We start from the raw sequence: 11,569 nt of genomic DNA, 5'->3' as shown, positions 1-11,569 counted from the left end.
CATTTTATCAAATAGAAGGAGAAATGGAAACATTAATAACTCGTGTCCGCAGAAATTCTCGAGAAGAAGCGTTTCTAATATCCACCACCAAACTACAAGCAAGCTTCGTCGCCTTCCGCAGCGCCACGTGTCTTGGTCCGATAGCGCAAGTTAATATAACCGGTGCCAGGAGTCAGAGATGAGGTCGCGTAAAGTAACTGTGGTTAAGTGCGCACCCCACCTCCCCAAATTTAAAGCTAATTTAAACTCTGCCTGTTACTAGCACGACAGCGCTTCTTCCCCCAAAATCGGTACAGCTTTCCGCGGAAGCGGAACGGTTAAGCAAACGGCGTTATCTCTACAGCCTATTAATATCTTACACGTCATCGCATAGTAAACAGGTCCGCTCCTCGTGAGCACCTAAGTTTGTGCCCGTTAGATCAGGGATGTGACACTGATTTCTCAAGGAGTGAGCCCCACCGAAACAGCATGAACCGGTTTGGATGATCCTGGCCGTTCAAAAGTTGAACTTATGCACCTCGAATCTGACGGCTAGTAGTGAATGCAAGATCCAAGTCATGCGTTTGGTGGGCCAGGTGAGTATAATTCACTTGGGTGAACCTTTACGGTCTTATTATGTACGATTGGCCCAGCTTGATGAAGGGTTATGATCTTCGAGAGAGTGTGCCGATTTAGGCGTACGAATCACATGTGTTGAAACGTACTGCACTTGCTCTCCTCTCGAGCTGCGACTGCCCCACTGGGATGTATGAATTCCATCCAATCTGTCTACTAGATGCGCCCCCAAATTTTACCCGTTGATCTTAAAAAAATAGCCTGACCATAGCTAATTTAGGCCACACGAAAGGGAACAATGAGAGACGTTGGGAGGGGAGGCCAGCCACAGACTTCCGGATGGAATGTAGGGCTTATAGCGATGTTTATATTCCATCCAACCCATTCATCAGGTGAAGAACTCTAGGATGAAGGGATGCAGCTAAAATTAATTCATTCGAAGATGTACGTGGGCCACAAAAAGTGAATACATAGAATCTCCTATCTTGCCGCATCTTAACTTTTGATAGCGAATATTCTTAAGTTATCCTTCGCCCATTGGGACCCACACCAGATGAACGGTTTGGATCCTACATACGCTTCACGGGTGGAACTCATATGACATGACCGTACGGTAATTACTATACGATCGAACGCATGTAATCGCTGGACGCGGATTGGATACTGACAGGTTGAGTTGCGAGACTCGATACTGATGTGACGTCACCGATTTCTGTGGGCCCCACCATTATGTATGTGTTGTATCCTCACCGTCCATACATTTTGAGAGATCATTTTAGGGCATGGTTCAGAGAACGAGGCAGATCCAAGGTTGGGTTGGACCCCAACATAGAAAACAGTGGTGAGAGTGACGTCCACCGTTGAAACCTTCCGAAGGTGTCCACCATGATGTTTATTTGAGATCCAATCTGTTCATGTGTGAACGCATACATGAAAGAAGGAAAACACATATATTAGCTTCATCGAAAACTTCTGTGGCCGTTGGAAACTTTTAACGGTGGTGTCACTCTCCCAACTGTTTTCTGGTGTGGTGTCGTCTCGAGCTTTGGACCTGACTCATTCTTTGTATCATGCCTTATCAAATGAAGTCTCCAAATGGATGGGCGATGTAGATACAAAACACATATCATTGTGTGGCCCACAGAACTTGGTGACGTCACTTCAGTAGCGAGTCTCGCTACTCAACCTGTCAGTGGTGGGTCTTGAGGAGTACAGCTCGAGTGCTCCCGAGGAGCGTGGTAGAGTTGGAAACAAATGATGGTCCGAGCCGCCTTCATAAATGCAGGGGACATTGCCAGCTTGTCGGTTTCCGTCACCCCTGCCGGTTAAACCGGACTGGCATTACCGGTGTTTCTCGGTTACCCTCCCGGTTAGAATCGGACCGCGGTTGAAATGATTGCATTCGGGAATTTGACTCGCGGTTAAGGTAGTCCTGCAGTCGACAACAGCGTACGGGAGAGAGAGGTCATGGCAGCAAGACGTCTTTGATATAGTCGCAGAGAAAGAGAGAGAGGGAGAGTATAAATACAGATAGACGGAGAAAATTCGACGGCAATCGCTCTATTTGGAGCGGAATTCAGAGCTAGGCTTTCTGAAACGGAACTGTCCAAGTAGGTTTTCCGATCGTTTCCTTTCTCGATTCTTCCGCCTCTTGAAGCTCTGTTAGGGTGTCCTGTTTCTGGATTTTCGTTCTATAAAGTCGATTGTTATAGCTGCAGATGAGAGGTCTCTGGTGGAATTCATCTGGTGCGGTACTTCGATCTCCGTTCATGGCGGTTTTCGGCATTTGGAGCTGTTAGGTTTGGATTTCTGCTTTCTCTTGTGGGAATCGGTTCTGAGTGTTGGAGAAGAAAGGTTTCTGCTGGAACTTTGGATTTCCGCGTCGTCTTGCGAAATTTGTTTGGAGTTGTTTGTGGTGGGAGGGATTTCTGCTGATATCTGGAGCTTTTGTAGCTGTAAGGGTTTTTGACTTTGGTATTTCTTGCGAGAATCATTTGGAGCTAGGAGTTTTCTTTTCTGATTGTGTGCGGAAATCGCTTGTCTTTTTTGGCTTCCGAAACTTTCAGGATTTTGGATTCCTGCTCGTCTGTAGTGGGAAGCAATAGGATAAGTTGCGGAAAAGAGATCTGAAGCTTGAATTTTTGCTGCTGTTTTGTGGAGATCTTTAGGGTTTGCAGCTGTTAGGAAATTTGGAATTCTGTTTTCTGTCGACGAAATCGGCCGAAGAAGTCGCAGATGAGATATCTGTTTTGAGATTTCTTCAATATGGCGTCTTCTGATGTTTCTGTCAAGGGGAACGGCCGTGGGGAGAGCTTCTCTTCCGGCTGCAGCGAACCGAACGATGGTGGAATGGCGAGGAAGAGCGTTTCAGCTTCGCCAGCGTCTGGAAAAGGTAAATACTGGACTTCCGAACATCAAGGTTCAGATTCAGGCACGTCGAGAGATCTGGTTCTGATTTTAGTTTTTCAATGTGTAGATTCGGAGGATGCTCTTTATACCGAGGTTTGGCATGCCTATGTTGGTCTGCTTGTCACTGTTCCTCATCAAGGAGAATTAGTAATCTATTTTCCACAGGGCCACATAGAGCAGGTATTTTTTTTCTCCGAGCATGTCTTAGATTTTTCTAATTTTCTGATTTATTATTGTCAGTTTTACTAAATGTTGGATTTCTCGAAGGGTTTTGGCTCTTTTTTGGTTTGCCTGGGGTTTGATTATGATTTTCTTTTTGGAGTTTTGATCTAGGTCGAGGTGTCCACAAATCAGGTTGCCAATCAGAAGATGCCTGTTTATGATCTCCCATGGAAGATCCTTTGCCGGGTGATCAACGTACAGTTGAAGGTACGGGCTCGATCTCTTTCGCCTGAGATTAGGGTTTCACTTGTTACTGATGAGTGTTTTGTTTTTCCTTCATGGATAGGCCGAACCGGACACTGACGAGGTTTTTGCTCAAGTGACTTTACTTCCTGAAGAAAAGGTCTGTTGCTCTTTCTTCTTGGTTTACGAGGCTTCAATTTTATGGATCCAAACGCAGATGAACCTTATGAATTTGGTGGTGCTTGTGGCAGCAAGATGAGACTACTTTCGAGAAGGAGCCAACTCCTGCTCCACCCCAGCGCCCTCATGTGCATTCTTTCTGCAAGACGCTGACTGCTTCTGATACAAGCACCCATGGTGGATTTTCCGTATTGAGACGGCATGCTGACGAGTGCCTCCCACCCTTGGTTAGGGTTCTTCCCTTCCTGCTGTAGTTCTTCACAGCAGTGACTTAAAAGTTTACCATATTTTGCCTTCTGTTTCTGTTTATCAGGACATGGGCCGTCAACCGCCTACTCAGGAGTTGGCAGCCAAGGATTTGCACGGGACAGAGTGGCGTTTCCGCCACATTTTTCGCGGTAATCACTGGTTCATGAACTGTGTAATGTTAAAATTTGATCTGGAGCGCAGATTAGGAAAATAGAGAAAGATCTGTTGTGTGTTGTGTTTTTTAGGAGCATGCACTTCCTGCATCCCAATTCCCTCTTGCTAGCAGAAACTGATCCTCATTGGAGATGGGTGTGATTCATCTTCAATTTAGAGAATTGTGTTTGGGAGAGGTGGATTGCTAGCTGTAGCATGACAGGAGTGATCTATTTTTAATTAACCTTGTAGATCTTAGCTTTACCTGTCTTCCCTGTTGTTTTTTTTTCCCCGGTTGTCTTCCTAGAGCTGTGCCAAATTTCTAGTTGCTGTGCTGCTCTGCAAATTGAAATCTTCCATTTCCTTCCTGTTTTGACTCTGTTTTTTTGTTGTTGCTTCCAATAACTATGGTTCTGGCTTGTATGTTTGTTTTCCTTGTTTTTCCATCTGAGAAGTCACCTTGCCATAAGACATATGAGGCATCCATGCAAGCCTGGGGTACATCTTCCCAATAACTTCATCAAATTATTTCTAGAATATGATAAGCAGATGAGCTCTTGTAGCAAATTGTACTGTACAGGAGAAGGAGATGCTTCATCTGGCAAAAGCTAAAAAATCGTACTAAAATATTGGTGGGGTGCCTTGACAAGCCTCCAGTGATTAAATAATGCTTGAAAAGAGGTGGTGGTAAGGGATAAAAAAGCTGAATCATTCTCCAAAGATTTGAATTGTTTCCCTCTTTCAAATTTCAAGGTGTGCTGATACTTTACCAGATTGGAGTCGGGATTCTGTAAATTTAGCTGAGTTCTGGGAGTGCGGGCTGAAATAGAATTGGCACATCTTTGGGGAGTTAAATGAACAATGAATGCTCAATGTGTTATTCTTCATTATTAGTTTTAAGTTAGTTGCTATGAAAAGCACAATGTTTTAGCTTTCATTTTATTTGAAGTTATTATATTTTTTGTTGTAGGCCAATGATAATAATGTTGATGATGATTTATATTGCTATGAATGCCAGGTCAACCAAGGAGGCACCTGCTTCAAAGTGGCTGGAGTGTCTTTGTAAGTTCCAAACGGCTCGTGGCAGGGGATGCGTTTATTTTTCTCAGGTTTGATATCTTGATTAACACTCTGCAATTTTGAGGCTTTTAATTGCTTTCGTGTTGGATTACCAACTGATTTGCAACTTGCAGAGGTGAAAATGGCGAACTTCGTGTTGGAGTGAGGCGTGCTATGAGACAGCAAACTAATGTTCCATCCTCAGTCATATCCAGTCACAGCATGCACCTTGGTGTCCTTGCAACAGCATGGCATGCTGTTTCAACAGGAACCATGTTTACTGTCTATTACAAACCCAGGTGCGTTGTTGGTGCTCTATTGCATCTTACGTGCCTTAGCTATACTTGTCAGTTATATCTAAAGACGAATGAATTAATTCAATGTGATCATATAATTGGACGGATTTGTATGTCTTGGGTCTTCGGTATTTGTTGTATCCAATGCTGAATCTTTGTCCAACGGGCGTGGGGTGGAACCCTTTTACTGGCACTAACTTTATGTACTATATGGCCTTGTTTTATGATATGTTGGAGAGGAGAAAATCTATTGCTTGAATGTGGATGAGATGGGTTGGACCCATTAATTCTATGATTCTAAGGTCACTCCTTGCTAAATTGTGTTACAGGACAAGCCCTTCGGAGTTCATTGTCCCGTTTGATCAATACATGGAGTCCGTTAAGAACAACCATTCTATAGGGATGAGGTTCAAAATGAGATTTGAAGGTGAAGAAGCTCCAGAGCAGAGGTATACCCAATGCACCATTCACTGCCCCTGGGCACAGCAACATCTCAGATTGATATCCAATTAATTATAGCAACCATGAATGACCTCTACTTTCTAATACAATCTCGTTTTATTGAACTTGAAAGGTTTACAGGCACCATAGTTGGCGTTGGAGATTTTGAGCCAAAAAGGTGGCCTGGATCGAATTGGAGATGCCTTAAGGTACTATTATGCAGCATGGCTGCTCATCTCTCTTCTTCTGACTTGTTGATATAAATATTAATGTTCCATTTGGCTTTTAGATGTGGTGGGATGTATTATCTAGCATGTCCTCTCATCCCTCATCTTCTGATTTGTTGATATAAATGTTAATGTCCTATTTGGCTTTCAGGTGCGGTGGGATGAGACGACTTCCATTCCTCGTCCAGAGAGAGTTTCTCCTTGGAAAATTGAACCAGCTTTGGCTCCACCTGCACTGAACCCCCCTCCAATGCCCAGGCCCAAAAGGCCTCGACCAAACATGGTGCCGTCTTCTCCTGATTCATCTGTTCTAACGAGAGAAGGTGTGGTCTATGCTGCTTGCTTCTCTTTTTAATATTGGATTTTGTTCTTTTCTTTTTGGTTTTTATCTCATATTCAGTGTCATTCATGTTGACACCTGTATTTCTGTGGGATTTTCTAGGTCCATCCAGAGTGACAATAGACCCTTCGCAAGTACATGGATTTGCAAGGGTCTTGCAAGGTCAAGAAATGACGACCTTGAGAAGTGCTTTTGCTGACAGTAATGAATCAGACACTGCCCAGAAGCCTGCTGCATGGCCTCAGCCGCAGGATGATGAGAAAACTGACATTCCTTCTGCTCAGAGGAGATTAGGATCAGAGAATTGGATGCCAGTTCTGAGGCATGAGCAAACATATGCAGAAATGTTAGGCTTTCGAACTCCCAGCGACTCACATGGGTTCTGTTCTCCACTTCTTGACCAAACTCCAAGTGAATCTTGTCATCCAAAGAAGCACTTTCAAGATCAAGAAGGCAAATTCAGCTTGCTCACCAGCCAGTGGTCAGTGATGCCTTCCAGCCCCTCGCTGACCATGAGGGATTCGAACTTGAAGGCTCCCGCGCAAACTAGTGAGATGACTTATCAAAAAACGGGAAATGGTAGATATGGTGGGCTGGGTGGCTATTCTCTGCTGCAGAACCTTGGAGTCGAGCAACACCAAGGGAACTGGTTGACACCTTTGTTGCCACCATCTCATTTTGATAACCAATCTCATTTAAGTGGAATAAAATCTCAACCAGCCTCCGTGCAACAATGCGAGCCTATGAAGCCCAAAGGAAATGGAAACTGCAAACTCTTTGGGATTCATCTTAATAACAATCCTTTACCGACTGAACCGGCACAGCCACGTAAGAATGCAGTCCATGAGCCTGAGCCCGATGTTCGCCCCATGATTGTCCACCACCCGCAGGCTTCAGAACCAGACCAACAGTCAGAGCCGGCTAAAGCTGCAAAGTCAGCTGATGCTTCTCTGGTGGGAAGCGAGCAACAGAAACCTTTTCAACCTTGTCAGCAACCTTCAAGAGATGTTCAGAGCAAAGCTCAGGGTGGTTCAACCAGGAGCTGCACTAAGGTTCTTTCCATTCCCATATTGGACTTCGCTCATATCTGATCACACTTTTCTATGCTCCAGTCCTTTCTTGGTATTCATAAAGATGCTGCTTGCAGCAATTCTTTTCAATTCCAGTTGATTATTATGATGCCTTGATTAGGGAAAACATTCCTAACAAACACAAATGATAAAATGGCTTTTCTTCAACTACATCTTATTACACATGTTTTTCAAAAACATGGGTAACATCGGCCGAAGATGCTGCCTGTTTGGCAACATTATATCTTCCGAACAATACAAGTTCATATTTTCCAATCAGTTCTGTTTTTGCCTATTTTCAAAAAGTTTCTAGCTATAGAAAAAAGAAAAATCAGTTTCTTTAGATGTGTTTAATTCTCTCCCAATCAATGAATGCCCATCTAGTTTGAAGCCTTAGCAGCTACCTAAATCCACCGTTTCTCTTTCCACCAAATCACATGCGACATCAATTTATTTTGTTTAAAATCTAGACCTTCAGCCATTTCATCTAATGAACCAATGTTTATCTGAATGCATGATGTATGCAGAGGCTGTCCTTTTCTAGAAGTATTAATCAATTTTCTGAAGAGAACTTAATCCTTCTGATTTTTCTCACTTGCAATGCCATCAAATTGAGATTGTTGCATGTATTTGCTGTTCAGGTCCATAAGCAGGGGATTGCCCTTGGGAGGTCTGTTGATCTCACAAAGTTCAATGGCTACGATGAGCTGATTGTTGAGTTGGATCGCATGTTTGAATTCGATGGTGAATTGAAGGGTGCAAACAAAAGCTGGATGATTGTGTATACAGATAATGAGGGTGATATGATGCTTGTTGGAGATGACCCCTGGCAGTAAGTATTAAGACTGCATTCCTATATTCCTTTACCAGTTTGTCCATTTTCAATCACTGATTTGTTAATCTGTCAAAGATGCAAATGGCATCTATTTTTCCGTGGATTCATGGTCTCATCTAAGATTATCAATATGGATAGACATGGAGTTACCCAACTTTATCTGTACATTTTGAGATATGTAACCACGTGTTCCTAAAATGGATTGATCATGTCTATTAGTATATTCGTTATCTTGTTATTGTTCATTATTGTACATTGTCCTATTCGTTAATAAAACATTATGTTGTCAATTAAAAAAAAAATGTAAAAGAGGAAAGATTTGACCGTACTTGACATTCCACTGACGATGTTATTGGATATTGTCCCACTTTTTGTCCCTTTTCCCTTCAACTAAACCCATGTCAATTCCTTTCAGGGTGCATAGAATTTCACAATAGATTTTGAGTCTGGGCCAAAGAGTAATCTTGAAACTTCATCTACTGCATTATTGATTTTCTATGGTTTTTGGAAAGAATAAAACTGGAAGCTACTTTTTGTCTCATTGAATCAATAATCCTGATTTTTCTTCTTGCCTGTATGCCCCCATCCATGGCAGCCATATTTTGAAGGATCCCATCAACATTTTTTTATATTATTTTATCATTTCCTCAAAAATGAAGGCATGCTATACTGATCCCATTGGGCTAACTTGAGCTCTCTGTTAAAACAGGGAATTCTGTAGCATGGTCCGGAAAATTTTCATATACACGCGAGAGGAGGTCCACAAGATGAATCCTGGGAATTTGAACCCAAAGGTTGAAGAAAATATGGCAGTCTCAGAAGAACGAGCAGCTGCAAAAGAAATGAAAAACTCACCACCTTCAAGGGCAGCTGATCAAGAGAACTTCTAGTTTTATTTGTCACATGGTGAGTGGATTCTGTTCTTTACTAGAAGTCAAGTTGTCTTCAAACATCAAATATCTTCTCCAGCATGACCCATGTTTCCCATTTCCTTCATAAATTAAATATAACAGATCTCTGCATGTACTTCCCCATTTACTTTATAATTGAAATATAACACAGCTCACATACACACACTTTTAACCAAAATATAGTGAAGATGGCCACATTTTCTCTCACCAAGGCAATGATTCTCACCATCCTAAAATCTTTAATGCACAAGTACTGTTTTGTTTTTTTTTTTTTTTTTTTTTTTTTGTTGGGGGGGCAACCAGCTTCTTGTTCATGGCAGATATGTACCACGATCTGGTTGGCCCTGTTACATATGGGCCAGTGCTGAATAATTAGGCTGGTTAGATGATCACAAATCTTTATTTATAGGGCAAAATTGAATACCCATCATTAGGAGTGGCAATACAACAAGCAGGTGTTGGCCCTAGCCCAGTCTCAGTCCCCTGGGCCCTGGTACTACAACAGGCTGAAAAGGCCATGAGCCTTCTCAGGTCCAGTATATGGGCACAGGATCTTGGCCATCCCTTGTAAATGCTCTTCTAAGAAATTATGCTGATTAACAAATTATGTGGGCCACATATTACAAAACAAGTGGATGGCCAAGAAAAGATTGGGCAAGTTCTTATTAACCCATTTGTTTCCAACACCATGGCCCACCTTTAGATTGGGCAAGACTCGCTTTTTGGCCATGGTGTCCGAGAGCCTTGAGACGGACTTGATCTCAAACATGTGTTCGACATTGTCCATTAGCCTGATATCTGGTGAATGTGCCTCCACATTGGCCATCTGGATCTTGCACTTGCCCGCAAGGAGTCTCCATTGGGATTCATTATGCAATTATTCTTTAATGGTCATCAATTGAGGTTTCAATCATCCTCTGAAAATTTTAATTTTAACAAATTCTAATTGTCCATTTATGTCTCTGTTTTCTTCAACACTCTTTTCAGATTTCAAAAACCTGAAGGTGCCGGTGTTACTTTTCGCCGATAAATTCGAATGTAATGTATCGGCAGGTAACTGTTGCACTACATTCAAATTCCATTCTGAAATTCCAGTCCACGCCCTCAGTTCTTTGCCTATTACAGTATTTACTTCAATTTTATTTTTTTATTTTTATTAAAGCATGCACTGCATTTTCTTGGTTGTGCATGAATGCCCCACAAATATATGATGAAACCCTACTCTCTCACAGCAATGTGAGAATAGCAGCACTCCAGATATGCATATCCTTTTATCTTTATTGTATGTAGTTACATGTTGAATATCTTCGTTCTTTGCTTCTCAATCCCACGGATATTGATAAAGTAAAAGAAAGATAATTCATCCTTCTCTTCCTCTGGCCATATCATAGGTTTTTGAAAGCAGGAGCTTTAAAAGGCACCACAAGCTGTTTAAGCAGTTGCTGGTGATGGCAAGTGGGCTGATACATCTCTCTCATTGTCAGGAAGCCCTCTCTTCCATGCAGCACATTTACCCAAGACAGGTGTCTTCAAATATCACAGTTTTGGATGTGTTGTGCCATGCCATTTTGCTCCTTTAGAAAATTCCTCCTTTATGCTACAGTACCACACATACATATATATAAATGTCCTTGGAATATCGGCAAGGTAAGGGTCTAGCCAGCTGCCTTGCATTCTCATCCCTTTGTATATAGCCCTTTGTTCTTCCCCTCTTCAAGGGTAAAATTCTTACAATCTTTTTAATGCTCTTTTGTTTCCCTTCCCTTTCTTTGCCCTACCACCATTATTGCTATTTGTGAGAGAGATACTGTAATGACTATACAATAGGAAAACATCATCTACCGATCTTTTTCTGTCTTTTTCTTTTTTGGGTTGACTTGGGTTGTTTACTTGTTGTTTCTAACTGCGTCTAGCTTGACATAAATTCGATGTGGTAGCATATGTAAAAGGTAAATTACATTTGTTTTTCTAACTTTGGGTTGGGTTGATTCCACTTGTTTTCTCTAGCATGGACGGATGTCATTTTCATCTCCATCGATATCCTGCTTTGAACCTGGAAAGAAGAACAATAATGCTTTCTCATTCTGGTTCGGCCTTGACTCATGTGCAAAAGCAGCCCCCCCACCACGCACATGATGTCGCCTGTCTTGTTTTATAGTGGGTGGGGCTGTCATAATGCACATTTCTTTATCTTTTTTTCCCAATGTTGTTTTCATGCATTTCTCTTACTTTCTTTTTCTTTTTCTTTTTTAGGGGGGGGGAGGGGTTGGTTAATCTTTAAGGTGGTGTTTAAAAGGGAATTATCTGATGACCCCCCCAGTCTTGAGGATTTGTACAAGCAGGGCCCCCCCTACTATTTGGTCTTCCCGTCTCTTCATTGGATGACCAAACACCCACGCCCTGATTGGACGACAATGGTGCTCTAAACTAATTCAGTAT

General features: G+C 42.3%; 1 protein-coding gene across 4 annotated transcripts; it reads left to right on the top strand.

Moving 5' to 3' along the window:
- The first annotated feature begins 2,597 nt into the window (after positions 1-2,597).
- Positions 2,598-11,123, top strand: LOC131239326 (auxin response factor 2A-like). 4 transcript variants are annotated; one of them, XR_009168136.1, is made up of 16 exons: positions 2,598-2,947; positions 3,032-3,144; positions 3,298-3,393; positions 3,473-3,529; positions 3,621-3,776; positions 3,863-3,947; positions 4,970-5,060; positions 5,145-5,309; positions 5,636-5,755; positions 5,881-5,956; positions 6,126-6,297; positions 6,417-7,366; positions 8,026-8,216; positions 8,929-9,125; positions 10,118-10,183; positions 10,536-11,123. XR_009168136.1 is itself a non-coding variant. In XM_058236977.1 (15 exons), the coding sequence occupies exons 1-14, from the start codon at positions 2,821-2,823 to the stop codon at positions 9,107-9,109; spliced, it is 2,580 nt and encodes an 859-aa protein (XP_058092960.1). In that variant the 5' UTR covers positions 2,598-2,820; the 3' UTR covers positions 9,110-9,125; positions 10,536-11,123. The 4 variants fall into 4 exon arrangements, 2 of the variants coding, with proteins under 2 accessions (XP_058092960.1, XP_058092959.1); XR_009168135.1 differs by having other exon boundaries at positions 10,522-11,123; XM_058236977.1 differs by lacking the exon at positions 10,118-10,183.
- The last annotated feature ends 446 nt before the right edge of the window (positions 11,124-11,569 follow it).

This window comes from Magnolia sinica, chromosome 3 (genome assembly GCF_029962835.1).
Source record: "Magnolia sinica isolate HGM2019 chromosome 3, MsV1, whole genome shotgun sequence".
In the NCBI taxonomy this organism is placed as follows: Eukaryota; Viridiplantae; Streptophyta; class Magnoliopsida; order Magnoliales; family Magnoliaceae; genus Magnolia; species Magnolia sinica.
This window is presented reverse-complemented; position numbering and strand designations above follow the sequence as displayed.

Coding starts and splice junctions, on each gene's coding strand:
- LOC131239326 (XM_058236977.1), top strand. CDS start 2,821: ATGGCGTCTTCTGATGTTTCTGTCAAGGGGAACGGCCGTGGGGAGAGC. Junction 5,957..6,125: donor CGAATTGGAGATGCCTTAAG/GTACTATTATGC, acceptor TTTGGCTTTCAG/GTGCGGTGGGATGAGACGAC. Junction 7,367..8,025: donor CAACCAGGAGCTGCACTAAG/GTTCTTTCCATT, acceptor TTTGCTGTTCAG/GTCCATAAGCAGGGGATTGC.